The sequence below is a fragment of the Stegodyphus dumicola genome, chromosome 12, assembly GCF_044657685.1.
Source record: "Stegodyphus dumicola isolate Sdum_Otavi_A_Nest chromosome 12, ASM4465768v1".
Classification (NCBI taxonomy): domain Eukaryota; kingdom Metazoa; phylum Arthropoda; class Arachnida; order Araneae; family Eresidae; genus Stegodyphus; species Stegodyphus dumicola.
In genome coordinates this window covers 120,684,059-120,711,631 of record NC_140779.1, presented here as the reverse complement: position 1 = coordinate 120,711,631, position 27,573 = coordinate 120,684,059, and the positions used below count along the sequence as shown (strand labels likewise).

The window sequence follows — 27,573 nt, the reverse complement described above, 5'->3', positions numbered from 1 at the left end:
TGGCGACACTCATGGCGCTCTGTAATCATTGATGTGTATGCAGTTCCCCGTTCAGGCATGGAGTCGGAAGACTTAGTACGTCTGTACGAAAATGTTTTAAAGCGAGAAAGGAGCATTTTCAGAGTTAACGAAAATAACATCAGAACAGCCATCCAGGTATTTTAATATTTCAAAAAATTACTGTCTTAGTTAATTAAAAACTCAACAAAAAACATTGTTGAATCGCTTAACTTCTAATTGCCACTCCTTTTTCGGCTTTTCCTCTCTTGCGGCATTAAGCGGACTCGGTATCTTTTGAATGATTTTTTTATTTAAGAACTTTCATCCACTTTTTATGAATAATATTAAGTGGTTTAATGAGACAAAATGGTTTTAAAATGGTTGAAAAAAAAGTTTTTTTTTGCTATTAATTTTTGTTGAATTTTAATTTTAAAAAAAATCAACAATTAAAAATTCCTTCTTCCACAATTTTCAATATTTTTGCTTCAAAATTTTTTATTGTTTTTATAACTTTACGAATGGATTTTGCAATTAATGAATTAGTTTCTGAAAAAAAAAATAAAAACCACATTTTTATATAAAAACTTAAACAAATATGATTTCAGTGGCATTTTCACTTCCAATAATTTTTCTTTTCACTATTTTTCAAAACCCATCCTTGATTATATTTAGTATATTATTTTAAATAAGCAGCAAAATTATTAAATAGTTTGGTCCGTATCTTAACAAGTTTTAGAATTTTAAGTAAAAGGATATATCGAAAAATTGCAAACGGACAAACGCAGTTTAAAAAATGTAAACTGTCTGAATAGTCATTAAATCATTTCAAATTTCTTAAAAATTTTATTACTGAATTTCAATACATATATATGTAAAATAAAATTTAGTACTGCTCAATTGATTAATATGAACATAAATTACAAGCTTTTGTCTAAAACCTTATCTGGCTAGAAATATTGCCAAAAAATCATAAAATGCAAGTAGAATTTTTCGTTACCTGTTTTTGTTTTTTAAAACACGCTCAAAACAATTTTAATACATGAATTAATTATAATATATTTTCTAAAACGCTTATAATCATTATTAATAATATTAATTTGCCGTTTTATTCATAAAAAATGAATAAAACGACAAATTAATAAAAAAAAAAACAAAGTTTGAAATTTTAACAGACATAAAACATTTTATTTAAAACTACTGAGCAGCTTATGTGATTTCTTCTCTTATTTTAGCCATTTTATTCTCGTATGTAAATTGCATTTTAAATTAATTTATGTGCGTTTTAATTAATTAAAGAGTTTAATGTTTGTTCCAGCACTATTTCAATAATGCTACAGTCAGAAACTTGATCACTTTCATTACACCACCTCTTTCTGTTCGTGTCTAATCACAGATAATTTCCATTTTTGAATAAGCATAGCGAAGTTGACTGATAATACACATAAAATTATTTGCTGAGCTCAGTATAAATATATAAACTTGCCAGTTTAAAGGTGAAAAAATTTTTTTTTTAACTTTTAATTTGCATTTCAATAAATCAGTATATACACATAAACAGAGTTTTTGATAGTTGGAGTCATAATTAATTACACTCTTTTTTGCATTTACACTGATTTTTAGTAAGTTACTGAAAAAAAATTAAGAAGTAAAAAAAAAAAAAAAAAAAAAAGCACTGAGGGTGTGTGGCATTTAAAGGGATGTCAAAATTTTTAAATACCTTTTTATAGCATTTATTATCGTCAAATCATTTTAAAATTTCTCTTCAGTGTAGTAAGGTATTAAGGTACTTTTCCAACAAAAAATCGGTAATTTCATTGATTTCGGGGTACCGAATTCCCTTAAATCTTTTTCATTACGCGTATAGGACCATCTCTAGATTTCCTGAAGCGAAACTTTAAAAGAGTCGTTTTAAAAAATGAGAGAAAGAAATTTCTGTATTTCATTATTTCCTTTTGTGAATAAGTTTGTCTGGAATGGTAAGAAAAGGATGAGTATATAATGAAAATGATTGATTTTGTTTTGGTACTGAAAAACGTTGCTTTTTAGCAAAAGTTTTTTGTTTACATTTTCCATATAATTAGCAGAAAATTGCGTGTAGTAATCACTAAAATAGTATTAATCAAAATGTCGAGGGGAAAAAATCGTTATTTTGATAGTTAGGTAAACTGAAAAGCAGCAGAACTCCAAATATCTTGATTTCACGTATCTGGAACTTCATTTATTCGGAATGCTGCTTCTTCATTTAGAGTCAAATAAAATAAAAGTCTCTCGTTTTTTTATTAATATGTTTTATCTTTTTTTTCGGGGGGGACTTAAATATATAAAAATAATGCTGTACAGAACATATTTTTACAAAAAGCTACAAATTTCAGTATTTTATTTCGATTTTTTTTTTTTTTTTTTTTTTTTAATTTAGTGGAAAAATTGTATTTTTCATTCAGGTTTATGGAAATATGTTTATTTAATTGTGTTTTTGAGAAAAAATACGATAGCCAAAAATAAATAAAATAAATAAATAAAAATTATCTGACTTCCTTTACAAAAAATGTGTACTTGACTCACAAGAACAAAGGCAATATCCGAATTGTTCTAATATCCGTATGGGTTATGGTCACAGTGAATCTAATATTTGTAGTTCCTTAAAGCAGAACCACAATTATCCTACGAAATTTATATTGGCCGTATCTCTAATAAATTTGGATGAGAAAGAATATAACGTTATATGAAAATTATATTAGCTCGCATTTTTGTACCATACTATTTATTATGCAACTGATACTTTATAGAGAAGATAGACGTCTCTTCTTCTTCTTCTTTTTTTTTTTTTTTTTTTTTTTTATCTAGCGAAGAGTAAAAATATCTGCTGTTCTTATATTTTAAATATGAATTTTCATCTTACACAAAAGTTTAAATAAATAACAATAGAAAATAATTTTGCAAAAGTTTGTCATTTTGAACTTAGCTTAAAAATATTCTTTGAGATGTTTCTATTTTGAAACTGTTCCCCGTTCTTTTATTTTTTCCACTCGGCCGCCTTGGACAAATACTGATTAAGATCATCTAGCACTTCTTCATATCAGTTGTATCCTATGTGTATCAGTTGAAAAAAAGCGAGATTATGAGTGATAAGTCAGTTTGTGGACGTCAAAAAATCCGGAATTTTGCCCTCCGGCCTTGTGGGCCCAAACTATAATCAGGCTCTAATTTGAACGTTAGAATGTGGGAAGATGCCTTTTCCTGCTGTTCAGTGTGTTTGTTTAAATCATACATATAATAAATGCTTTGTTTATTTTACGTATGCTAGGAACAGTGCCCACGATAAAGATTATGCAGAATGATTAAAAAATATCTCCCAATAAAATAAGATTAAAAAGTCTTCGTATAAAACAGGGCTTCTTAAACTTTTTTTAGTCTTGACACCTTTTCATCATTAAGATTTTTTTCGCGACCCCTAGACCTCATAATATTTGCGAAAATTTTGTAGGACCCCAAAAGCGTTGCGCAAATCCAACACACGCGTGAGTGAAACTGTCAATTTTTTCACTTGTGCTGTAATATACTATTTCAGTTTAGATCATTAACTTTATTTTCTAATTTTAAGATACATAACAATCTGAAAATTTTAAAAAAGTAACAAACGAAATGACAGCGTCGTGTGAAAAGCATGTAAAATGAACGTCTCTGTTATAAAAAGAATAAATCGAAACGTTTTCGTTTTTTCTTTGTTTGTATTGATTTTATCTATTTTCAGATATGTGTAAAAATACTTGGTAATTGTAAAATTATTCTAATAAGTTAAAGAAATATCAAAACTGCTAAAATTTTTGGCGACCCCCAGGGGGATCACGACCCACAGTTTAAGAAACGCTGCTATAAAATAAACTCTTATTTAAAAGGGATTAAATAATTCTCTTTACGAAATTCATCTACAATTTTATATCACGAAGAATAAAAGGGTGGGAAGCATCTCTGATAAATTTATAAAGATAATAGTTTATACTTTTGACAATGCAATTCAATTAATAAATATTCATCTGCGCTGCCATTGTAAGAAGATGTCACATGGTCTATTGTATTCGCAATTTAATGTTTTATTATCTATAATTTGTGTCATCCTCTTAATCATAATATAACAATCTGTTACGATATTTGATACCCTCCCGGAAAAATATCGAATATCCACAGGGAGCAGGGTTCCGAAGGTTCGCAGATGAGTGGTACATGACCAGTATGTGCGCAGAAATCTACTGGAGATGGAAAATTCTGTCGCATGTCTTCAAACTGAGTATCTAAAACTAGTTCCGCTGCCAGTTGAAGAATAAAAAAATTAAAGAAGCCCGCCAGGTAAGTAATTCATGCTCACCTTGGTGCAGAGTGGCACACATAATGTACTATTCCATCCTTGAGAATTTTCGTATCGACGACTAGCATTGACGTACGGATATCAATTTATACTTTTTATTGTATAGTAAGGATAGCAACTGTATTTAATTTCTAATGTAACTAAACAACCCTCCTTCCTTACTCTTCAGCTTAAATAAACCGTAAGAAAGTTTTCCATACCTACAGCCACGCACTCTTTCAAAACATTTCTTGCTGTTAGAAATTTTGCGTTGTTATTGTTTATCTGATTTCTGTGTTGTGGTCATTTTTGCATTGTTATTCCAACTGTACGATCCTGTGCTGATGAAAGTAATGCAAGACGGCGATAGTGTACTATGTTTCCTAGACAGCGATAATGTACTATGTTTCCTAGACGGCGATTAATGTACTATGTTTCCTAGACGGCGATAATGTATTATGTTTCCTAGACGGCGATAATGTACTATGTTTCCTAGGCGGCGATAATGTACTATGTTTCCTAGACGGCGAATTCCAAAATTTGAGCCCCCTTTGCGGATTCAAGTTCTGGCAAATGGGATGGCTGCATGGGAGTTTTCATAGTTTTGCTCATGTGTAATGTGAATACGAGCCAGTTCTACTTAGAAATTTCTTGAAAGGCGTCCCTTCCTTTAGGCAAATAGCGCTGATGTGCTTTGCCGCAATTCAATCGGTGAATTGGGGAAACAATTAGTAATTCCCTCCCCCCTCCGAATGGATGAATGCATATGTCCGACGGCTATCGTAAAGGAAAATAAACAAAAAGGATTCTGGAAATCCTTTCCACAGTGCATTTAAATACGCAATCATTTGCGCAAAATCGCCAGTCGACAGTGCAAGCATTGTTGGAGACCGGTTATATCTAATTATAAACAAAAAATTATTTTCCTCACTTCTGAAAACTCAGTATTCCAACGTAAACGGTATGAGCTGAGGCTGAATCCCAGCGCGAAACCTAGACCCTGGTATCAGTCGTCTCATAACGTGCTTCCCGGACAAATTCTCGAGTGATAGCAGATTCTTATTAATGACCAATAGGTTCGACAGGAATTCCCTATTAAAGCATTAATAAAATGCTATAATCCGTTATGCTTTAACAATATAATGGATCCATCTGCAAGAACAGCATGGATTGCTGCTCAAATGCTCTTCTGTTTATTCCATTTTCCCCTTTAATATTTGCTGTTTTTAAGAACTTTTCCTTATTTGGAGTGTCGCTACAGCTCTTGTATTATTAATAGTTGTTCTTCATAAACGAGCCTTGTTCACGTTACGCGTGATAAATTATTGAAGAGAAAGCGAAATTGTTCAATATGTATTATGCTAGTTTAAAAAGGAATGAGTAAATATAACAGAATGTTTTCACCTGCTGTGGGTCACGTAATACATAATAAATAATCGTGACTCACCAATAGAACTTTAGCATCTGCAATGGGCCACTTAATCGGATGTAAAATTCGGTTCGATAAATTACGCGAAAGATGTAACAGCGAGATAATTGCTGTCTGCATTTTATGGTACTTTTAATGAAATCAAGATGTTTGTCATGCCTTGTATCTTCATTATGATGCCGCTATGTCTTTTCCTTAATTTTATGACAAAGAATTTTTATTAAAATCTTTTTTTAAAAATGAAAGTTTTCAGATTTTAACGGTCGCCCAGAAGTGGTTTTAAGGTTTTTTTACGCGATTGCTGAGCTGGCAGTCTACCAATCTGCTGTTACACTTATTACTACCAGCACCCCCCGCCGCCTTTTTTTGGGGGGGGGTCTTTTAAGCATCAGTTTCTTGGCATTTATGCCATATACAGTTCAACAGAAAAATTACGAAAATTTTAAAAGCAGCATATCAGTTATATGTTTAGAATTTCAGATGCAGCACTGTTTAGGATGGCACGCACTTTTTTTTTTTTTTCCAGATTTTTTTTAGTTTATCATATCACTATTCAGTTTACTTGGCGCATAAAATTCGATTCAACAGCAAAATCACAAATTTTTTAAAAATAACATACCTTTACATTTCCGATGGAAAGTCTCGCGAGCTGCAGATAAAAATTTTTATTTTGTGCGCTGTTGCCACAGCTCGCTTTCATATCGTTGAAATCTTAACTAAAAATTAGTTAAAGTTTTACGAAATAGGAAAGAGATAATAAAGCAAATTCAAAATTCGAGCTTCGAGGTGCCTGTGTTCGAATGGAGGACCATGTTATTCAAAATTTAATGGATCTAGGTACGCTGTTTTTCCCACTGCAAGGAACATACATACATTTGTGCAGATTCTTCATTATTTAATTTCTTTCAATATAAAACAGGGCGATAACATTTTGTGGCAATGATTTGAAAAGTGATACAATACATTTACGTGTTTTGACGCAAAATGCCGCTTCGATACTAATACCCCATTCGGAGGTAACGTCCCTTTAGAATTAATAAGAATTTTTACTAAAATTATTTATTACAATTATGAATGTTAGTTCTTCAGATATTTAAAATTCCGAATTTAGATATTTGAACTAACTTTAAATTTGTTTCGCGGGAATCGCGTTGCTGACCCCTGTCTTAATTAATGTTGCATACCAATAGGCCACGAAAGAAAAATCACTGAATGATATTTAAATTGGGCAGGGGATTTGACTTCAAATTATATTAATTTATTTTTCAACCGACACCTCAAAGAAATATATAAATTTGGCTTTAAGTTTAAAAGTACGATAGTATGAATAATTGCTTTGTTTAAGACATCTTTTTAACTGGAAGTAAATGTCTAAGACGAAAGTTGCAAAAATAAAAGTTGCATAACTACACACTGATAACTGACAGTTGCTGTTACAACCACTCTTTGGTAGCGACTGTTCCACTACAACGACTCCAAAGTTGAGAGAAAAAAAATCTCCCTAGCAGAGGAGATTATCTTACATCCATGTTCGTTATCGATAATATTTATTATAATAATTGCAAATAACTTTTTACTTCCTTGTACAAAGTAAAGGAAGTATTGTAATCACGAAAAATTCCGGGTATCATATTTCAACGCCATTTTGACCGCTATCGAGTGCACTTTAGCGATGATTTTGCGTGACATCTGAACGTAAGGACAGAATAAAGGACTTTTTTTCTCCAAACGGATTATAAAATTGATTTAAAATGGATTCAAAAGAGATTTTTTTTGTGACGTCCGTACGTACGTTACGTATGTATGTATCTCGCATAACTCAAAAAAGAATAGCCTCAGAAAAAAATTTAAAATTAAAAATAAATTTTAAAAAAATTTAAATTTTTTCTTAAATTTTGAAGAGAAAAAAAAAAAAGAAAAAGAAAAAAAAAAAAAAAGAAACTGGTATAACATGTAGTTCTGCACCTTCCTTTTTTAGTTGCAATCGGCCGCCTCAGTCATATATTTTGGTTCGTCAGTTTTGGTTCTGAATGCATTTTGATTGGATGGTTAATATTGCTGTAAAATTACTATTGGCTGTTTGAGTTTTAGCTTCATTTACATCATCAGAATTATGTATGAGTCATATGACATAGATTTTTCTCGAAATGACGCAGTGCAAATAGAGGTTACTATTTTTAGAATGCAGAAGGGAATTAATTTTCTCCGCTAATTTAATCTTTTACATATTCTTCATTTTTCTTACATGTATAGATATATATATATGGGTGGGGAGTTTAAGAGGATATCCTTAAGTAAATAACACTTCCACACCACAAAACATTTGATGAATAATAATAGAAAAGCTACAGATTTGAATTAAATAACAGTACCGTTACGCGTTCTCGCGCTTGTTAGATACTGGATGACTTTAAGTATTTAAATAGCTACTCAGCGCTTACTCGCGCTCGCTATTTTAACAGAGTTCTTTTGTTACCACCTTCACGTGGAATCAACATCTATCATCATCGTCTTTCGCCTCGCTCTCGCTTGATGCCCTATGGTGGCTTTGTTGAACTAACGGATACCGCACCTCGGCGATCCTAACTCTGTTTTCGCCCTCGAAAACACGGATCAGTGACACTGGTATATCAAGACAGCATTTGAAAATAAATTTGAAAAAAAAAAAAAAAAAAAAAAAGGTGGGGTTAGATAGAAGTGCGGAAGAACCGCACACAGTCCTAAATAGGAACAGTCCAAGGCTTCATATGATCAGCTCCTGTACTGGTACAGTCAAGACCTTCATGGTGTCTTACTTTTTCCACCTGGTACCGATCTTTGCCTTTCCTTGCTGTTACTCGGTACGGACCGAAGGACTTTAGCCTTAACTTTAGACCACCTTCATACTGTGTTCTTTGTATAGCAACTAAGTCGTTTACATTGTATACCTGTGCCTCTTTTCTCTTCTTGTTGTATGTTTTTCTATTCTCTTCCTGAATTTTTAGAATGTTTTTCCTTCCTCATATCTTCTCGATCTTTCATCATGATATTTTTCTTCTTCCTCAAGAATTTCCATAATCTTTAAGTCCTCTCGACTTCTCATTTTAACACCAGTGAGGAGCTCAAATGGAGAACTATTTGTGCTTCTGCTCTTAGTGCTGTTCAAGATCCGTTGTGCACCTCCAAAGTACACTAGTGTGCAAAAATTAAGGACGAAATGGTTTTTTCAATATCACTTTGTACAAAGGCTTTCCAAATCAACACATTTAATACCGTAAGATCCCCAATACGTAAGGACATGAGTAATGTAAACAACACTTACTAAAAGAGAAATCAGAGGGATAAAAAGAAGCTTTATTGAAAAAGTAGCATGGAGCGCAATGCGACTAAAGGCCGAAACATCCCTGTGATGGGTGTCCATCAAGAAACATCCGGTCTTTAATAGGGGATATGATCTCCCTTGACTGCTAGGCAGGTTTCTCAGCGTCTGCCCATGCTAAGAATGAGGGTGTCAAGGAGTTGTTGAGGCATTGCTGCCCATTCGTCTTGCAGCGCCAATCGAAGCTCCGGAATTGTTACTGGTGGTAAGGTACGAGCTGCCAAGCGTCTGCCTAGAAAATCCCATACGTGCTCGATGGGATTGAGATCCGGAGATCGTGCCGGCCAATCCATACGTTCAATATCCTCACTCTCTAAGAGCTATTCGGCAGCTGCTGTGCGCTGACATGGTGCACTGTCGTCCATGAAAAGGAACTGCGGACCCATAGCGCCTCTAAAAAGATGCACATATGGAAGAAGAATCTCGTTACAATAACGGGTCCCGTTGACTGAACCTGCGTCGAAGATGTGAAGGTCTGTACGACTACCAAGCATGATGCCTCCCCAAACGAGAACACCGCCACCTCCATACCTGTCCCTTTCAATGATGTTCGAGGGATGATTGCGGCTTCCCCGCTTTCTCCAGATGAGTATGCGATGAGAATCGCTACTCAGACTGAATCTGCTCTCATCTGTAAAGAGTACTCGTCCCCATTCATTGTCTCTCCATTTCCGGTGTTCCCGGCACCACAGAGAACGCCTTCTCCGATGGGCAGGCGTTAGAGGTACACACCGCACAGGGCGTCGTGCAAACAGACCACCACCCTGCAGTCTTCTGGCCACGGTAAAACGCGATATCGGTCGTCCAGTCGCCTGTGTCGTGTGTCTAGCGATTTCTACCGCTGTCTGCCGCCTGTTTCTTCTGGCCTGTAAGGCAATATACCGGTCATCTGCGGGTGTGGTTCCTCGTGGACGACCACTACTAAACCCCTGGATAGCTGTTCCTGTAGTTTGAAATTGTCTCCAAAGTCAGCAAAAGGAATTTCCTCCTCGAACGCTGAGAAACTGGAATTTCATCTTTTAATATTACTTTCATTTTTAAGTCTGTACTGCGCGACTTTTCTAGTGGTTTATACTCTTTAATAAGAGTGGAAACCACAGCCAACTCTATAATGGCCTTGAAGCGCAAAAGTCACGTGATCAAGATGGTCGATGTATTTTTGTGGTAGTGTGTGGTTGTGAACTCGTGGTCGTGGATTTTTTGGATATATATTTTGCTATTAAGTGATTTTAAATCACTTATGCTAAGGTAAATAATATTTTTATCTATACTTCGTTTTATACTTTTTTAATTTTTAGATTTATTTGGGAAAATTTGTAGCTGTTCTCAATCCTATTCAAGTATTTCGTTTTAACATAACATCGAATACATTAGTTTGGACGTTTCGCGTAGTGTTGTTTTGAATATTTGTTTGGAATAGTAAATTAGGAATTCCTTGTTTTGATTATTTCTTTCTAATAGTATATTTGACATTCTGTTCCAATAAAAGAAACTTTATCACCACAAACTTTTCAGTCATTAATAACAACTAGCGGGCAAGCCCGCCAGCTGAGCGGGCTGAAGCCCGCTTTTCATTGTTCAATGTTCATGAGTTCCCATGTTAAATTTAGCCTATTTTCGAAAGTTCGACCGAATTACCACTGTAGAGCGATTTTACCTGGGCTGCATCCGCTTTTTTCTCGTATGCATCCAGAAGATACTGCGTGCACGATACACATGCATAAAATCACGAAAACACCCATGCAGACAGCCCTTTCGCGGGTGTTCGAAAGTTGGTCTGAATTACCAAATAACAATTACAGATGCGTTCAATTGATTCCATGTTTGTTTCAAAAGTATGAAGCTGAATACATATTGTTAGGAAAATTTCAATGCTCCTGAATCACGTTTTGAAATGTATCGGCAAATGTCAGGTTCAGATTATCAAATAAATGACCTACAATTATTAGAAAATGAGAAGAAGCTTCGTTTTAAAAACAATATTATAATTTCAATCAAATATGAATGTCCCTTTTACCAGATTATGATAAGGATTCTATCTTTACTTTTGCGAATATTAATTGATTATTCAAATTTACTTATTAATGATTTTTTTATAGAAAATGTTTCTTCTAATATTTTAGCAGTGCTAGTTTATGTTTCAGGTTATGATGCCATGAAAAATTAAGGGTGATAAAATGCAATATTTGACAGGACTGGTTGCAAAGTATTCATTCAGTAGATACAGCAGATGATATTTTTTGGTTTTCTTAAAGAATTAGATAAGGGGGAAATTAAAAATTTTCCATCTGAAGTTACTCTATTAAAATCTTCAATTGTATATTTCTTGTTTGGTGAAATTCTTAAAAACATGGAAAATACATTTCTTATGCCAGGAAAGCAAATGGATATTTTATATAAGTTATCTTGGATACGGTTAGTACACCATACAGTTACTTTAATTTAACAGATTCTTGCACTTGTGGAATGACTTTACAAACTCGGTTAGAAAATATGTTTGATAACTTGTAAAATAATGTTAAATAATTATGCAAAATATAAAAATGACAAAATCAATATAAAATGTTCATATAAAAATGTTAAAAAATTTAATTAATTTCAGTTAATAACTCAATTGTTTATTTTGATTTATGCTTTGTTTCTGCATAGATTATGTATAATATGTAGCATGTATGTATATGGTACAGCTTCAAGTTTTATGAATTTATTTTTAATAGTGGAATAGACCTGTAATTTGGAGAAATCACTTTAAAAAAAACCAAGCCTAATCACTTACCTCTTGTATGGTTTGGAAAAAGTGATTTTGATTGGAATTTGATTTAAATTGGAACTAGTACAAATAGATGGCTGTCCTTTTTTATGAATGCAATTAGCATTTAGTTCTTTGATATTATCTTGAAAGATTTATTTATAGTACAACATGCATGTAAGTTCATCTTTATATTCAAATTTTCTAGCATTTAAGGAATTTTAATTCATTTTCCTGTTTTGATAAAATTGAGATATGCAGATTTTATTAGTGAATGGAGTGAAGAGAGATGACTATGGGTATTTGTCTTCTAAAAATTTATATAACTGATGCGATGGTAGCGGCATGGAGTTTTACAAAATAATTCTTCCCTTAATATTTATTTTACTAGTATGAAAATCTAAAATTTACATTCATAAATCTATTGAATTTCCTCCCTATGTGGATTTTATATTATTTTGACAATAAATTTGATTCAGATTACGTAAATGGATTTCATTTTTATCAAAATTACATAAATGAAGTTCGCATGTGGTGATTCTCAATGATATTTTTAGTTACATAAACGAAGTACAAATTGTTTTAAAAATTATTGAAGATATACATTTTTACCGCCTTTAAAAATATTGCAGTATGAAAAATTTAATGTAAATCATACGACCTACTCACGTTTATTAATTTATATTTATTTTAAGACTTAAACTATTATTTCGGTAAACTTTAACTCCGGGATTATGGCAAAGAGAAAGAGATCGACTATTTCGATCACGTGACCTTCCGAAACTGATTTGGCTTCAAGGCCATGATACAGTCAGCTGTGGTGGAAACAGTATTTCGTAATTCTTCATGCGCGATAAATCTATTTCGGTGTCTCCCTCAATGCCTGAAGAAATAAAAGACAAAAAATTCCTTTCCGAAGATATGGAATCATTTTCATATTGCGTAATCCTCACCCGATGACAGCAGCTGTCCGCTAAACATGAGAGGGGCAAGATACAGTCTGATATCAGCTTATAAACCATCGCTGCCTCTAGTTCAATTTGTTTTTTGCTTTCGCAAAAAGAAAAAATAAACTTAGCCATTTCCGCTTTAATCACGTTACCAAAGGAACTTTTCAGTTCTATTAATCCAGGTGGTATTTTATCCGGAAAAAGAGATTTCTTTACAACTATCAATTCACTCCTCAGAATCTATTAAACATTTTATTTCCTTACCATCAATCAACGATTCAATAAATGCTAATTGAAGCTATTTCTAGCTTCATTATCCGACGCAATCTTTAACCCGGATACCTTTTTTTGAGATGAATTTTCCTCTTTTTCCAAATGTTTGGCGCAATTTCTCGCAAAATGAAACAATTCACCTTTTCTCCCACATACATAGCAAATACGTTCTTGTTTAATGTTATTCTGATTTACGACTTTCCACCCTGAATCCTTTGCATTGCTCTGTACTTTTCTAAGGTTATTTTTGGAAAAATTAAGCTTTTTATTTTCTGGAGTTTCGATTCGCGTGTTACTAGTATCAGCTAATGATTTAGCCCTGGATGTATAAAATAAATCACATTCTCTTCCCAATTGATTAGGTGGGAACCAACTTTGGCCCTCCCGAACAATAACATGTTCCTTTATTTTAGAATCAAGCGTTCATATAGCTTATCAGATGCAATGAGATTACACAATTTCTTAAAATCATCTACTTCTCTTAACCTACAATAATAATCGAAAGTTGCACTGAGTCGAGACGCGAACTGAACACGCGATTCAGATGAATGTCTCTGCGCATTTTTAAAATTATTCAAACATTCACGCGGTGTCGGCTGAAATTCTTTCAAAATTAGTGCTTTTAATTTATCATAATCCGCGATTTCTGCTTCATAATCTGCATTTATTGCTTTCAAAATGATTGAATTCTGTTATCTTCCGGGTAAGGTTTTCGTGCCTTTAGTTAATCTGCATGCAATAGTTGTAGAATTATCAACAATTCAAAAGTTGTTTAAGTGCGGCTAAGCCTAATTATCTCTTAACGATAGCAACCATATTTGCTTACTTTTGAACTTAGCAGAATAGTGAATTAAGTCAGTATCTACACAGTCAGTGTCTTTTTGCCGAGTGGGACCAAAAGTAAACTTTCAGTTTTGTGCACAGAAAAATCTGGAAAACTTGCCTGCTGGCCGAATTCCTTGTTTGTGCGTAGAAACTAATTTTAATCGTATTTGTAAAATTGTTTTAACTGTAATTGGTGTTTTATGTTTTTCTATATTTTTCAATTTTTAATAAAAATATTTTGAGTTTTTATGTATTTTTGCCATGTCCTGAAGTGAGAACTGAATTCATTGAATGAGATACCTATTTCTAATGAAGTTCAAGAAAATAGGTTTAAATGAAATGCAGCAAAAAATGCGCATAATTTAATATTCCGTACAAGGAAGTCCTGTGTTGTCCGCATCAGACCTTTTTAAGTTATAGAAATCGTTATAGTAAGCTGTAATTGTATTAATATAAATGTATGTTTCATGCATTACTTTAAATGTTCAATAATCGTGTCTTGCAGGATATGAAGGATGTTTATATGCCTGAAGGAGAATGGCATTCCTCTACCGATTTGACCATTGCCAATTATGACAATGCTGCGCACAGGTGTGCGTATATACACAAATATGCCTCTTGTCACACCGGCCTTCTCATCGAAATGTTACAAAGAGCTATTGCAGACGATCCTTCCGTATTTCTTGATCTTTTTGATGGAACTTCTTTCCTCAATCTCTGCTGTATAGGAGGTGGCCCAGGAACAGATATAATTGGTTTCTTGACTGTGTTCAGCTGGTACTTCGGGAAATTTAAATGTGAAGCTACTGTCTTAGACTACTCACTGGGGTGGAAAAAAACATTTAATTGTATCGTAAAAGAACTTCGGAATGGAAAGAGTTACGGCGATCTCTCATATTCTGTCTTACCCGGCCGCTTTCACTATGATTACATCGGCACAGATTTACTCTCTTCTATGACACCAGACGTTAATAAAGCAATTGGTTCTGCAGATTTTCTGACCATGATTAAGTTCATCTCTGCAGCTGCTCGGCATGACACAAATGTGATGGTTAAGGTGAGTACTTGCTTTTAATTCTATATTTAATCAGCTAATCAGTGAATACACGTCACATCAATGCATGTTTACACGGATTGAAATTTCTAAGGAACTGTGTGACATTGATTATTTCTTTCTGATGAATTTTAGAATTTTTCTTATATATTCCAGTTACAAACAGCACTGTCTTAACAGCATTATGGACCCCTGGCCAAACCAGTGTACTGGGGCCCTTTCGACAACCACTCACAGAAATGAAATGCAGAAAGATGTAAATGGATGAGCGTGGAATCCGCAAGTGGCCAGAGGGCCTTGAAGACAGCCCTGATTATAAGCAGAAAATATAATAAATATGTTCAGTTTGTTTTTTTTAATCGTTGAATTACAGGTTATAAGTCCTTTTGTAATATTTTCCCACATTCACGTCATTTTATATGTAAGCCTTTAAGGTATTTACTCCGTTGTTACTACGTGCCTTCGTGGTGTTATTAGAAAGCACACCTGGCTTGCATCGGGAGGCCCAGAGTTCGAACCCCGGCGAAGGCAATACACAGTTTTCACATCTTCTGCTCCGAAATAAAATTCATTATGGTATCCACACTGTAGGCTTAAAATGAGATACATGATAGTTCGCCACTGTTTAGGACTTGGTGACCGGGTCTCTTAATTCCTAGCCACCCTTTAAATAGGGGAGAATGTCTCCGTCTTTAACGCCTTCTTTGTAGGTGCAATTTAAAAGCACGTCCGGCTAGCATCGGCAGATCCAGAGTCGAATTCCGGGGAGGGCATGGCTTATTTTTTACGTCTCCGAATAAGATGCCAAATGATCTCTACAAACCTAGAAAATGAATTATTTTAATGCATTCGATAGCTTGATTAATTATGGCAATGCATGATTGATTGATTTGTGTTAAGAAGGTAAGGCAAGCAGTACGAGAGCTCATACATATTTTAGTTTTGTCAGTTCACCAGATGCCAAGCAGATGAGATTACTAAAATCTGGTAGTTGAATTTGGGTTCAGATCCTGGGAACTGGCTGGAAGCATGAGTGTTCTCGTGATTTTCCTCATGTGTAATGTGAGCCAATTTCCTTGTCCTTGTCGAAAGCGTCCATTCCTCATAGGGAGATAGACCTGGCGGGTTTTTGACTATTCTTCATAAACTAATAAAGTGTGAAAAGGGATACCTTTGCAGATACCTTTGCAGAAGATCTTACAATTATAAACTGTTCAAAATCACCTTATAAATGAGGAAAATTACAAAAATTCTATTCAATGAGCTCGTTTCCAGGATCCGAACTTAAGACGAATACCCAGGGTTTGGTAATTTCATCTATTTCCTTCGCTAACTCTCATTAGAAATACGTGTAATCTAAATTTTAAAATAATATGTCTTTCACATTAAAATGCGTGCCTGTCTAGATTTACTTACACAGTGTAGAAAAATGAGATAGAGGGCGCTGCGCCGCCCGTATGTTTAGCTAATTAAGAGTTTCGGCAGAGAGGGTTGAGAGGTTGATGAGAGTCGTTGAGAGTGACATAAACTAGATACTCTGTAATCTGTATATAATATTTGTACATAGTCTTCTCTTCATTAAATAGATTTAGTTAAAGGAAAGTATCTTTGTTTGGCCAATAGAACACAAGAACCACCGATAAAGAAGATGTAAGTAAGTTATTACATACATCAAGTTTTTTGGTGCATCGGCCGGGAAGGTGAGTCATTTCATTTATCTGCATGCAATTTATCTTTGATAATGAGTTTTGAAGAAACCGTCGAGAGAAATAGAAAAATTAGAGGTTCGGTTCGTACCAGTGTAACAAAATTAATAAGGAAATTGGATGAGGAATTGCAAAGCGAGAATCCGAACCTAGAAGTGTTGCAGGAATCGCTTTCAGTGTTAATCGAGAGAGAAACTAGCTTGTTAAAATATGATGAAGTTATTAATGCTCAAAGCACTGTTCAGGAATTAGAGACAGAAGTAGAACATTGTTTAGAATACAGCGAATCCATCATTAGATGTAAATCTAAAGTCAATAGATATATTCAAAATGTGGGTAAAACCGGAACAACTTCACAAGTTTCGGAAATCAAAACTAATTATAATACTAAATTGCCTCGCATTACCTTAGAAACTTTCAGCGGCGATTTATGTAAATTTACTGAATTTTGGGCTCAGTATAAAGCTGCCATTCACGAAAACAATACGCTTCAAGATGTTGAGAAGTTTAACTATTTAAGATCTTTACTCACCGGTTCAGCTTCAAAAGCTATAAGCGGATTGCCATTAATAGGAGAAAACTATATAAAGGCCATCGAAATCTTAACTGACAGATTTGGGAAAAAAGAAATATTAGTTAGCGCGCATATGAACGTTCTCCTAGCTTTAGAGTCAGTACGCCGTTCAAGTGATGTATCCAGTTTAAGAAAACTATATGATGGAATAACAGTTCAAACAAGAAGTTTAGAGACATTAGATATTAATTTTAATTCTTATGGCAATCTATTACTTCCTATTTTATATAAGTGTATACCGCAAGATTTAGTGTTACAGTTTAGTAGGGAGCAAAAGGTCGACACAGAGTCAACAGTGTCAGATTTATTGTTGTTTCTAAAGAGAGAAGTAGAAGCGCGCGAAAAGTCACTAACTCTGGGTCTTAAACAACAAACACTTTCGATAACCAGTGAAAGAAATACCGACAACTATCGTAAGAGTGTTGCTCCAATTAAAAAGAAAATGGTGTCAGCGACGACGCTTAATACATCAGTCGAAAATTATATGTGCGACTTTTGTCTTAAATCTCACCTTTCTAAAGACTGCGACTTAAGTATTTCAGAGAAACACAAAGCACTATACGATCAATTTAAGTGCAAGCGCTGTTTAAAAAAGGGTCACAAAAAACCATTTTGTAAGGCAAAGTGGGTTAAATGTAATATTTGCAAATCTTTGTCGCATTTAAAGAGCGTGTGTGATGCAGAAGGGCAAGAAAATAAATCCATTAAAAATACTGCGAGCGCAGCAAAAGAGACAAACGTTAGTTCACTATTCCTCGAAACACTGAGCAAGCAAATTCCTAATGACGTGATTTATTATCAAACATTGAGAGGTCAACTGGTAGGAAATAATTCCACGTTTAACGTTAGGTTGTTATGCGATTCTGCTTCCGAAAAATCTTATGTTTGTCAGTCTATTTCCAGAAAAGCAAGTTTACCAACTATTGGTAAAGAAAGATTAAGAATTCATACATTTGCATCTTCGAATCCGCCAGTGCAAGAATTTAAAAGAAAAAGACTTTCTCTAAAAAATAAGACAGGGTCACTCTAATCATCGAAGCACTCGAAGTAAAAACCATATGTTCCAATGCATTACCCAAGCCATCTGCAGAAATTATAAACAATCTTCGCCAACAAGGATTTCACTTATCTGACAGCTGCGATAGTGAAGTGGCAGAGGTACAGATTTTAATTGGGAATGATTACTTGAACTGCATCTTAACGGGGAAAACACATCGGTTAACAGAATATTTAGTACTACATGAAAGCATATTCGGTTGGACGTTGAGTGGTAGAGTGGGGGGAGAGAGTAAGAAGTTAAGTTCAGGGTCAGACTCAGCCGGCTTGTTTATACACATCGATTCGGAAGAGGAATTAAAAATATCGGATCAGATTCGTCAGCTTTGGGAGATTGAAAGTCTAGGAATCTCTGAGTGCGCGTCGGAAAGTTCTGGCGATGAGCGAATAATTAAACAATTTGAAGAGGATTTGAAATATGTAGACGGGAGGTATGAGGCTCGCTTGTTGTGGAATAGGAGTCCAGAGCATTTGGAAAATAATTTTGGTTTAGCGAAAAGGCAGTTCGAAAGTTTGCAGCGAGAGTTAAAAGGTAACAGCTTTGTGAGGGAACAGTTTATGGAAGTAATTAAATTTCAGACACAAAACAACATTATTCCAGAGTGTGAGGATACGAGAGAGGTGTACTTTATGCCATTCCGAGCAGTGGTCCGTAAAGATAAAAAAAGCACTCAAGTTCGAATGGTATTTAATTGCAGCAGTAGCGAAAGAGGAAGGCTATCGTTAAACGATTGCTTAGAAAAGGGCCCAAACCTAAATCCGAATATTTTGGATATCATTCTTTCTTTTCGAAAATTTAAAATTGGATTCTGCGGTGACATAGAAAAGGCGTTTTTGATGATTGGGATAGCAAGGGAAGATAGGCAATATTTAAAATTTCTCTGGTATCCTGATAATGACAGTGAGGACTTTAAAATTATGCAAATGAACAGAGTATTATTTGGATGTAATTGTTCACCGTTTTTATTGAGTGCAACGATCAAACATCATTTAAAGAAATATGCGGAAACAAACAAAAACTGTGTCGAGATGCTAAATAGCTCACTGTATGCAGACAATTTGTGTTATGGAGGGGAAAGTGTAGAATCAGCTTTCAGTCTTTCATCAGAGGCGGTATCTATTTTGAGAGACGCGAGTTTTAATTTGAGAAAGCTAAACACTAATTCTAAAGAGCTGTATGACTTGTGGGTTCAGGAAGGGTTGTGTGAAGAAAGTAGGTCTGAGAGAGATAGTAAGTTGAAAGTGTTAGGCTTGGTGTGAAACTTAGAAGAGGATGGTTTGAAAGTAGACGTTACATCATTGTTGAGTAGTTTAGAATCGTTGAGAAATAGTAAAAGATCGGTGTTAAGCACAGCAGTTAAGGTGTTTGACCCAGTCGGATTTATTTCTCCATTTGTGGTGCGAGTTAAGAGACTGATGCAGGAAATATGGGAGAGAGGTTTGGAGTGGGATGCAGAGTTGCCAAAGGAGTTACGGTGCAAATGGATAAAGTGGTGCGCTGAAATTGAGGAATTAAACGCGTTGAAAATAGAGAGGTACTACTTTACAGAAGTTCTAAGTAAAGGTCAGTCGGTTGAAATTCATATTTTCAGTGATGCGTCAGTAGTGGCATATGGAGCGGTGGCATATTTTAGATATAAGAATGAGAGAGGAGAGGTATGTACGTCGTTTATAATGTCGAAGAGTAGGATAGCTCCGTTAAAAAAGTTGTCCCTCCCTAGGTTGGAATTGATGGGGGCTGTAGTTGCAGCTAGGTTAGGAAAATATTTATTGAAAATGTTTCAGGATTTGGTAGGTAGATTAGTTCTGTGGACGGACTCCGAAATTTGCTTGTGGTGGATAAAGGGGTCAGCGCGTGAGTGGAAACAGTTCGTGTCGAATAGAGTTGCAGAAATACAAGACTGTACCTCGTCTGATAAGTGGAAATATTGTCCAGGGTCGGGAAACCCAGCAGATAAATTAACTCGTGGTGAAACAGCAAATGCATTGGTGAAAGATAATAACTGGTGGCATGGTCCATCATGGTTGAAAGATTCTGAAGATCAATGGCCTGAGCAGAAGTTTAAAGTAGGAACTGATACTCAAAATTTGGAACGTTTAAGCACTTATGTTCAAGTGACTATTGCAGAAGAAGAAAATGCGTTAGACATTACCAAATTCAGCAGTATCGAAAAATTGTTGAGAGTTACAGCTTGGGTAAAGCGGTTTGTCGCCAAGCTAAGAAAACGTGCCTGTGAAGAAGGTCCTCTTACTGTATTGGAGATCCAAGAAGCTGAGGAGTACTGGATAAAACAAGTACAGAGAGCGAATTACTTTTCGGATATTCAACAACTAGAGAGGAATAATCTAATAACACCAGATTCTAAGCTTTACAGTTTAGCACCATATCTGGACAGTAGAGGTATTTTGCGTGTCAGAGGTCGTTTGGAACAATCAGAATTAATAGATGACGAAAAACATCCCATTATTCTGCCCAAAACGAAGTTCACCGAACTAGTGATATTTAGTGAACACATAAAAGTATTCAATTCAGGAGTCATGGCAACATTGTCCAAAGTCAGGAATAAATTTTGGATACCTAAAGGAAGACAAGTAGTAAAGAAAGTTATTAACGCTTGCCTGGTGTGTAAAAAGTTTGCAGTGAAGCCCGCCAAACAGTTAACGGGTCAGTTACCCAGAGATCGTGTAGTCCAAAGTAATCCTTTCACAGTTGTAGGCATCGACTTAACGGGAGCAGTTACCATTAGAGAAAAAGCGGGTAACCACAAAAAGGTGTACATAGCCTTATTTACATGCGCCGTCACTCGTGCTGTACACATTGAAGTGGTTTCAGATATGTCAGCAAAAGGTTTCATTTTTTCATTACGACGTTTTTTAGCAAGAAGAGGGAGCTGCAAAGTGATTTATTCAGATAATGCCAAGAATTTCCGCAACACATGTGAAATAATTAAAGGATTTAAAAGAATCAAAGCAGATCCAAGTGTGAGTGATTTCTTGACATCCAAAGAGGTAACATGGAAATTCATACCTGAGCGTTCCCCATGGTGGGGAGGGTTCTGGGAGCGTTTGATGAGAAGCATCAAGGAACCTCTGAAGAAAATCTTAGGGAGAGCATTACTGACTTTCGAAGAGCTCTCTACAATATTAACTGAACTCGAGTGTGTGCTAAATAATAGACCTCTAACATACGAGAGCAACGAGCTGGGTGAACCTCGCCCGCTCACACCTTCACAGTTTTTATTGCCAGGACGTGGTACATTTAACTTTCCCGAGCATTTCTTGGAAATTTTTAACAAGGTATCCGACAAAGAGACTTTAACCAGAAGGAAGCTTTACCAATCTAAGCTCTTAAAATTAACATGGATCAAGTGGAAAGAGCAATATTTACTCCATCTTAGAAATGCGCATAACTTTGCTAATCCTAAAACTGAGCGGAACATTAAGACTGGAGACATTGTGTTGGTAGAAGGACCAAAACAATCCAAACTACTTTGGGACATGGGTGTAATTGAAAACGTGATTATAGGAAGAGATGGACATGTTCGAGCGTGCCTTGTTCGCACGCCCAAAGGACAATTCAGAAGATCGATCCAGATGTTATATCCTTTCGAGATTTAATTTAGAACTTTTGATATTATTGAGTTTTATTATATTATTAATTATTATGCTCATTTGTGGCTTTGATATACTAGTATAGATTATTCTTTTATATTATTCATTTATATATGTCATACCATTTAGTATTAATCCATTATTGATTAATGTTGATATTGTTATGTAAGTAAGTTTGTGTACTCTTATTAAAGAGTACAGGTGGGGAGTGATGTAGAAAAAAGAGATAGAGGGCGCTGCGCCGCCCGTATGTTTAGCTAATTAAGAGTTTCGGCAGAGAGGGTTGAGAGGTTGATGAGAGTGGTTGAGAGTGACATAGACTAGATACTCTGTAATCTGTATATAATATTTGTACATAGTCTTCTCTTCATTAAATAGATTTAGTTAAAGGAAAGTGTCTTTGTTTGGCCAATAGAACACAAGAACCACCGATAAAGAAGATGTAAGTAAGTTATTACACACAGTGATGCGACATGACATGTAGTGAATCCAACTCGTGTCAAGCCACTGAAAAAGTTAATTTATATATTTGGTACGTCATCTGTGCATATAGTACCAATTAATACAATATATTACAATATATTAAAATTGGAAAAAATAAACTGTGTAACCTTACATATTTTTCCGCAAACATATCACGACTTATATTTCTCTTATAAGCGTGAAAGGGTTAATTGTGAATTATGATTCAACTTTATTCGCCAATTAAGAGATTAGCATATGTCTGTACTATTGTTTCCCAGCTTTACACTATTGTTTCCCAGTCTGTGAATCTCTGGGTATTTCTGCATGGCCAACAGCTGCGTAATGAATTTAGTACTATGATTTTTTTTTTTTTCTGATCCTTAACCCCTTATGAATTGAGCGACGATTTTGTATGTCACAGATTTTTTGATGGGACTGTAGGCACATAAAATGAGAAATCAAAAGGGTTGTTGCCAATTAAATTAGTAATTTATTAGTAATTTTCTTTCATAGTTTATAGCTTACATATATGTAAAATATAAAATGTGAAACAAAATTGTTAAACTTAATCGCAATCAATTGCTCATATATCTTCGGATTAATACATTTTAATTAAACACGTCCCCTCTTCAAAGCAACATCTTCAATGTCATCATGAAGTGACAATACTTTCCGAGGGAAGGGAAAAGAGTAACAATTGCTCCTCTGCTAAAGTCGAATAAGCCAACGACAGATCCTGGATGTTATCGACCGATGAACCTTCTTCCTTACCTTAGCAAGCTGATGGAAGCAGTGAGCCTGACTAGAATAAGGAAGCATCTAGATGAAAAACAACATCCTCATCCCGCAGCAGTTTGGTTTCCTTAGGAATTTATCTACATCCTATAAGTTGTATAAGGTTGTTGAACATATTTCTGAAGGCTTGCAAAACAAGAAATTCACAGGAGACCTACTTATCGACGTGGCCAAAGCCTTCGATCGCGTTTGGATGGATGCCTTAATTTGTAAAATACACAATGAGGGCTTCCCAGATTACATTACACACATAATTAAGTCCTACCTTTCAGGTAGACACTTTGTCGTTCACATTTCAAACACATATTCTACGAGACGAGCTATTTTAACAGGCGTCCCAAAAGAGCCTATTGGGCCCCACATTATTTAACATTTATATGAACGACATTCCTTGCACACCCAACAGTACACTTGCAATGTACGCTGATGACATAGCGATCATTGCAAAAACTGCATTGCAAAGTAAAGTCATTCAGGACCTTCAAAATCGCATTAGATACCTGTCGGAAATAATGTAAATTCCCAGTAAGCGTTGATAAAACCATTGCAGTAATGTTTATGAGGAAGAAAATCATAGACGAACATCTTCAGTTTTCTGGAAATACTCTGCATTGAGCTAAGCAAGTCATTTCTCTTGGGGTGAGCATCACAAATTTTCTCACATGGCTCCCACACATATATGCTCTTATTCAGAATTTCGAGTACGTAAAGCTAAACTATACCCCTTAATTGCTCAAAACGAGAATTCTATCGGTAGATAACAAGTTATTTCATTTACAACTCCATTCTCCGTCCAATGCTATATTCTGTCTATCCAGTCTGGACTTGCTGTTGTCGAACAAAGAGAAAACAATTACAAATGGCGCAGAACTGTTTCACGTCAAATTACCAATGCATCTTGGTATGTGCGAAACAGTGTTATCCATGAAGTACTGAAAACTCCAGCATTGTGATGGAAAAGTAATGTATTATATGTTCTCCCTGAATGTATTAATTTTTTGTTGTATTTACATTAATGTAGTATTTCAATTTGTATTTGTATTTATTATATCTTTTGTGTAATCTTTTGTTTATTACTTACTGGCACTGGGTGATTGGCATTTACCTAATGCATTATGCACCAGTTCAGTAGCTTTCGTTTACCCCTTCTCTCATTTTTAGGAGTAATTCTTCGCCCATTCCTGTAGTAATGCAAGTTGAAGCTCGTGGAGGATACCTGACGGAACCCTGCCACCTGCTATCCGTCGTCCCAACATGCCCCACACATGTTCTATAACATTCTTGAACTGTGGGTCCCAACCCCAGTTGGGGTAGCGGGAGCTGCAGTAGAGGGTCGCCGAAAATTTTAGCAATTTTGATACTTCTTTAACTTATTATAATAATTTTACAATTACCAAATATTTTTCCACAATGTATTTGGAAATCAATACATACAAAGGAAAAACGAAAACGTTTCGACGCATTTTTTATAATAGAAACGTTCATTTTACTTTTAAAATTAATGACCTAAAACTACAATAATATATTACATTACAAGTGAAGAAACTTACACTTTCAATCACGCGTGCGTCGCATTTAAGCAATGTTATGTCCCACAAAATTGTCGTAAATATTATGGCGTTCCCACACCAAAATGTTTAAGGCTACGGCAGATGTGGAATGGTTTCACTCTCTAGATAACTCCGCAGCCCTCCGGCTCTACGCAAGCGGACGTTATCGTTCATGAGTATCGCGTCGGTACCCACTGCATTTATAAAAGGAGCTACAAGAAGATGTAGAATTTAGTCGCGATATCGGACGGCTGTGACGGAGTCGCTAAGAATCAGAGGTTCGGTGCTATCCCAGCACATGAAAATAAGCATGCTCCTCTGTAATGGTCTCTTTCGACGATGTTTGGCGTGTTCCTCGCTCTCTCCATATCATTGCCTTTCAGGAATCGTTCTGGATGTCAAATCTAGACTCATCTGCAAAGAGGGCATGGCCCCATTGCTCTAGTGTCCACCATCGACGTTCGCCAGCACAATTCAACCACGCTTTGACATGCGATGAGGAGAAGGAAATACAAACCACAGGTCGTCGGGCGCGCAGTCCACCTTCATGCAGTCGAAGCAGAGACGTAGTTAGAGTTTCCAGCCCTCGCGGACAACTGAAGAATTTGCGCCTCTTCTGTGTGCCAAGAATGGAAAACATCTCATTAAAAAATTTCGTAGCATCAATTTGGATGCTGCGCCCGGAGACAGATATCCACCCTAGCTATGCCACTGAGTCGACGCAACACAGGTTGGCGGGATATGGGATATCCTGGAACAGCAGAGAGATGTGTCACGCAAATTATCGTGCTGTTAGTGATCTACGGCGCCTTGCCTTCGGCTGCTGCACGAAACTATATCTGCTTGTAAACACATGAATAGGTCCAGCATGCCCCTTCTTAAGGCGTTCTGGTGTGACTGCGGAATTGCGTTTTATGCTAATTTGAGTTGTCTATTTGCATTCGGCGATGCAACCTCTACCTCATATGTAAACTGTATGTTTTAAACATGTGTACCTTTTTTTTAGCGTTTGTTTCTTATTTTTTGAGCACTAGTGTCTAAGAATGGAGTTGTACTGAACTTTTTTCTGTAAATGATACCACTGCTGTTGAAGTAATTAGCTTTAACTTCAGCAACAAGAGTAATTAATGCTACAATAATTATCTTTTACTTCAGCAGCAAAAGTAATTAATGGTAATTATCTTTTATTTCAGCAACAAGTATAATTTATGGTAATTATCTTTTACTTCTTTGAAATAGAAGGAATTGTACCGAATTGTTTTCTGTAAATGATTCCATTGCTGCTGAAGTAATTGTCTTTTACGTTAGTTATTTTGTGCTTTATTTATAGTGATTTGCTGTAACTTATAATGATGCATGACTCATGTACTTTTTTCTTTCATCCAGAAAATCTTCAACAGTATGAAACCAGGTGCAGTGTTGCTTTTTATCGACAATGCTGGTGGTGGTTTTCATCAGCTGGTGATGGATGTGGCCCAAGGTTGCAATCTGGAAACTGTTTTTGGTCCTTTTCGTCATGAATTGTACCAGAACGATGTTTTTCGGGTGAAGCGGTTTGGCTATATGAGCCAAAGCGAAACAAAAGTTACCGTTCATATGTGGAGGAAATTGCGATCGGGGAAAATAACCTTACGCAGCAACGTCAGAAAAGGAATGGCCTCCAATCGACCTGCACAACCAGACAGGCTATTGTGGGGCGATATCTTAAATACTGAAGCAGGCATTTACTTTGCAGATAGGCAAGAATATACAGAAGCGAGAAATTCGTATCGCTATGTAATGGATGACAGCGAAAATCTGGTGGAAGATGATTCTGATGAAAACACCGACTGCTGCGTGATAGCCTGAATGAATGAAGAAATGTTATCATGAATAATACCTATAATTGTGCCACAATCGACGAGGTAAAAAAGCATACATTTTTTGCAGTCCATGTTATGCTTCTGATTATTTGGGTGTAAGCACGTTTTCGTACGTGTGAAGGTAGTCATGGGTAAATTCTTCATCTGCCGATGAACGTAATTATTGATATCATTTTTGTATGTGTGATTTAAACTGTAAGCAACGCGCAAATTGTGAATTATATTCCTTAATGTTTTTGTATATGAATATAGCCGCAATTTTTAATTGAATCGATAAGATTATCACATACTTAAATGTAATTAACAGCTTAAATTTCATTTGCTTAGTAACATAAAAATACACTATTAAACATTAAAAAATTATGAATACTAACTCCCCCAAAACGGGAGTTAATTCCAGAAATTTGTACAACTTATTTTATTTTCTTTATTTTATACGTACAACGATCCGAGGCACGTGTCAACCAAACTAAGAAACCTAAAGCTTTCTCAGGATCTCAACAAATCACAAAAGTATGAGAAGACAGTTATTGACGAGTGCAAAAAGAGTAATTGGGAAAGCTTATATTTTTGTGGTGTTAATTAAACTGATAATACTTAATGCATTTCAAGAGAAGAAATGGCAGACTTTTTTAATGTTATATCTCTAAGTACCATAGACATGTAAAAGATACTACTATCCCTACATTTTTCATAATTTATATAGTATAAGTGGAAACGAACAAGAAGATAAAATAATTGTTTAAGTTACTGGATTATCTTTGTCTGAGCAGAAACAGTGAGAAAGCGAACATTGTGAAAGAAATTTTATCTTATGCATACATTAAAGAGATTTTAAAGGAGGAAAACAACAACAAAAAAAAAAAAAAAAAAAAACGTGCATTATTCTAGTATTAATGCTAAGTGTATTTGTTTGAAATGTGTTTAAAAAAATTATTCTATCTAATTAATAAACAACAAATTTTATAAGGTA

At 35.2% G+C, this 27,573-nt stretch overlaps 1 protein-coding gene across 1 annotated transcript; it reads left to right on the top strand.

The window, feature by feature from the left end:
* LOC118184807 (uncharacterized) lies at positions 1-27,573 on the top strand. The gene is made up of 3 exons (XM_035354534.2): positions 1-156; positions 14,432-14,983; positions 26,125-27,573. The coding sequence occupies exons 1-3, from the start codon at positions 58-60 to the stop codon at positions 26,584-26,586; spliced, it is 1,113 nt and encodes a 370-aa protein (XP_035210425.1). The 5' UTR covers positions 1-57; the 3' UTR covers positions 26,587-27,573.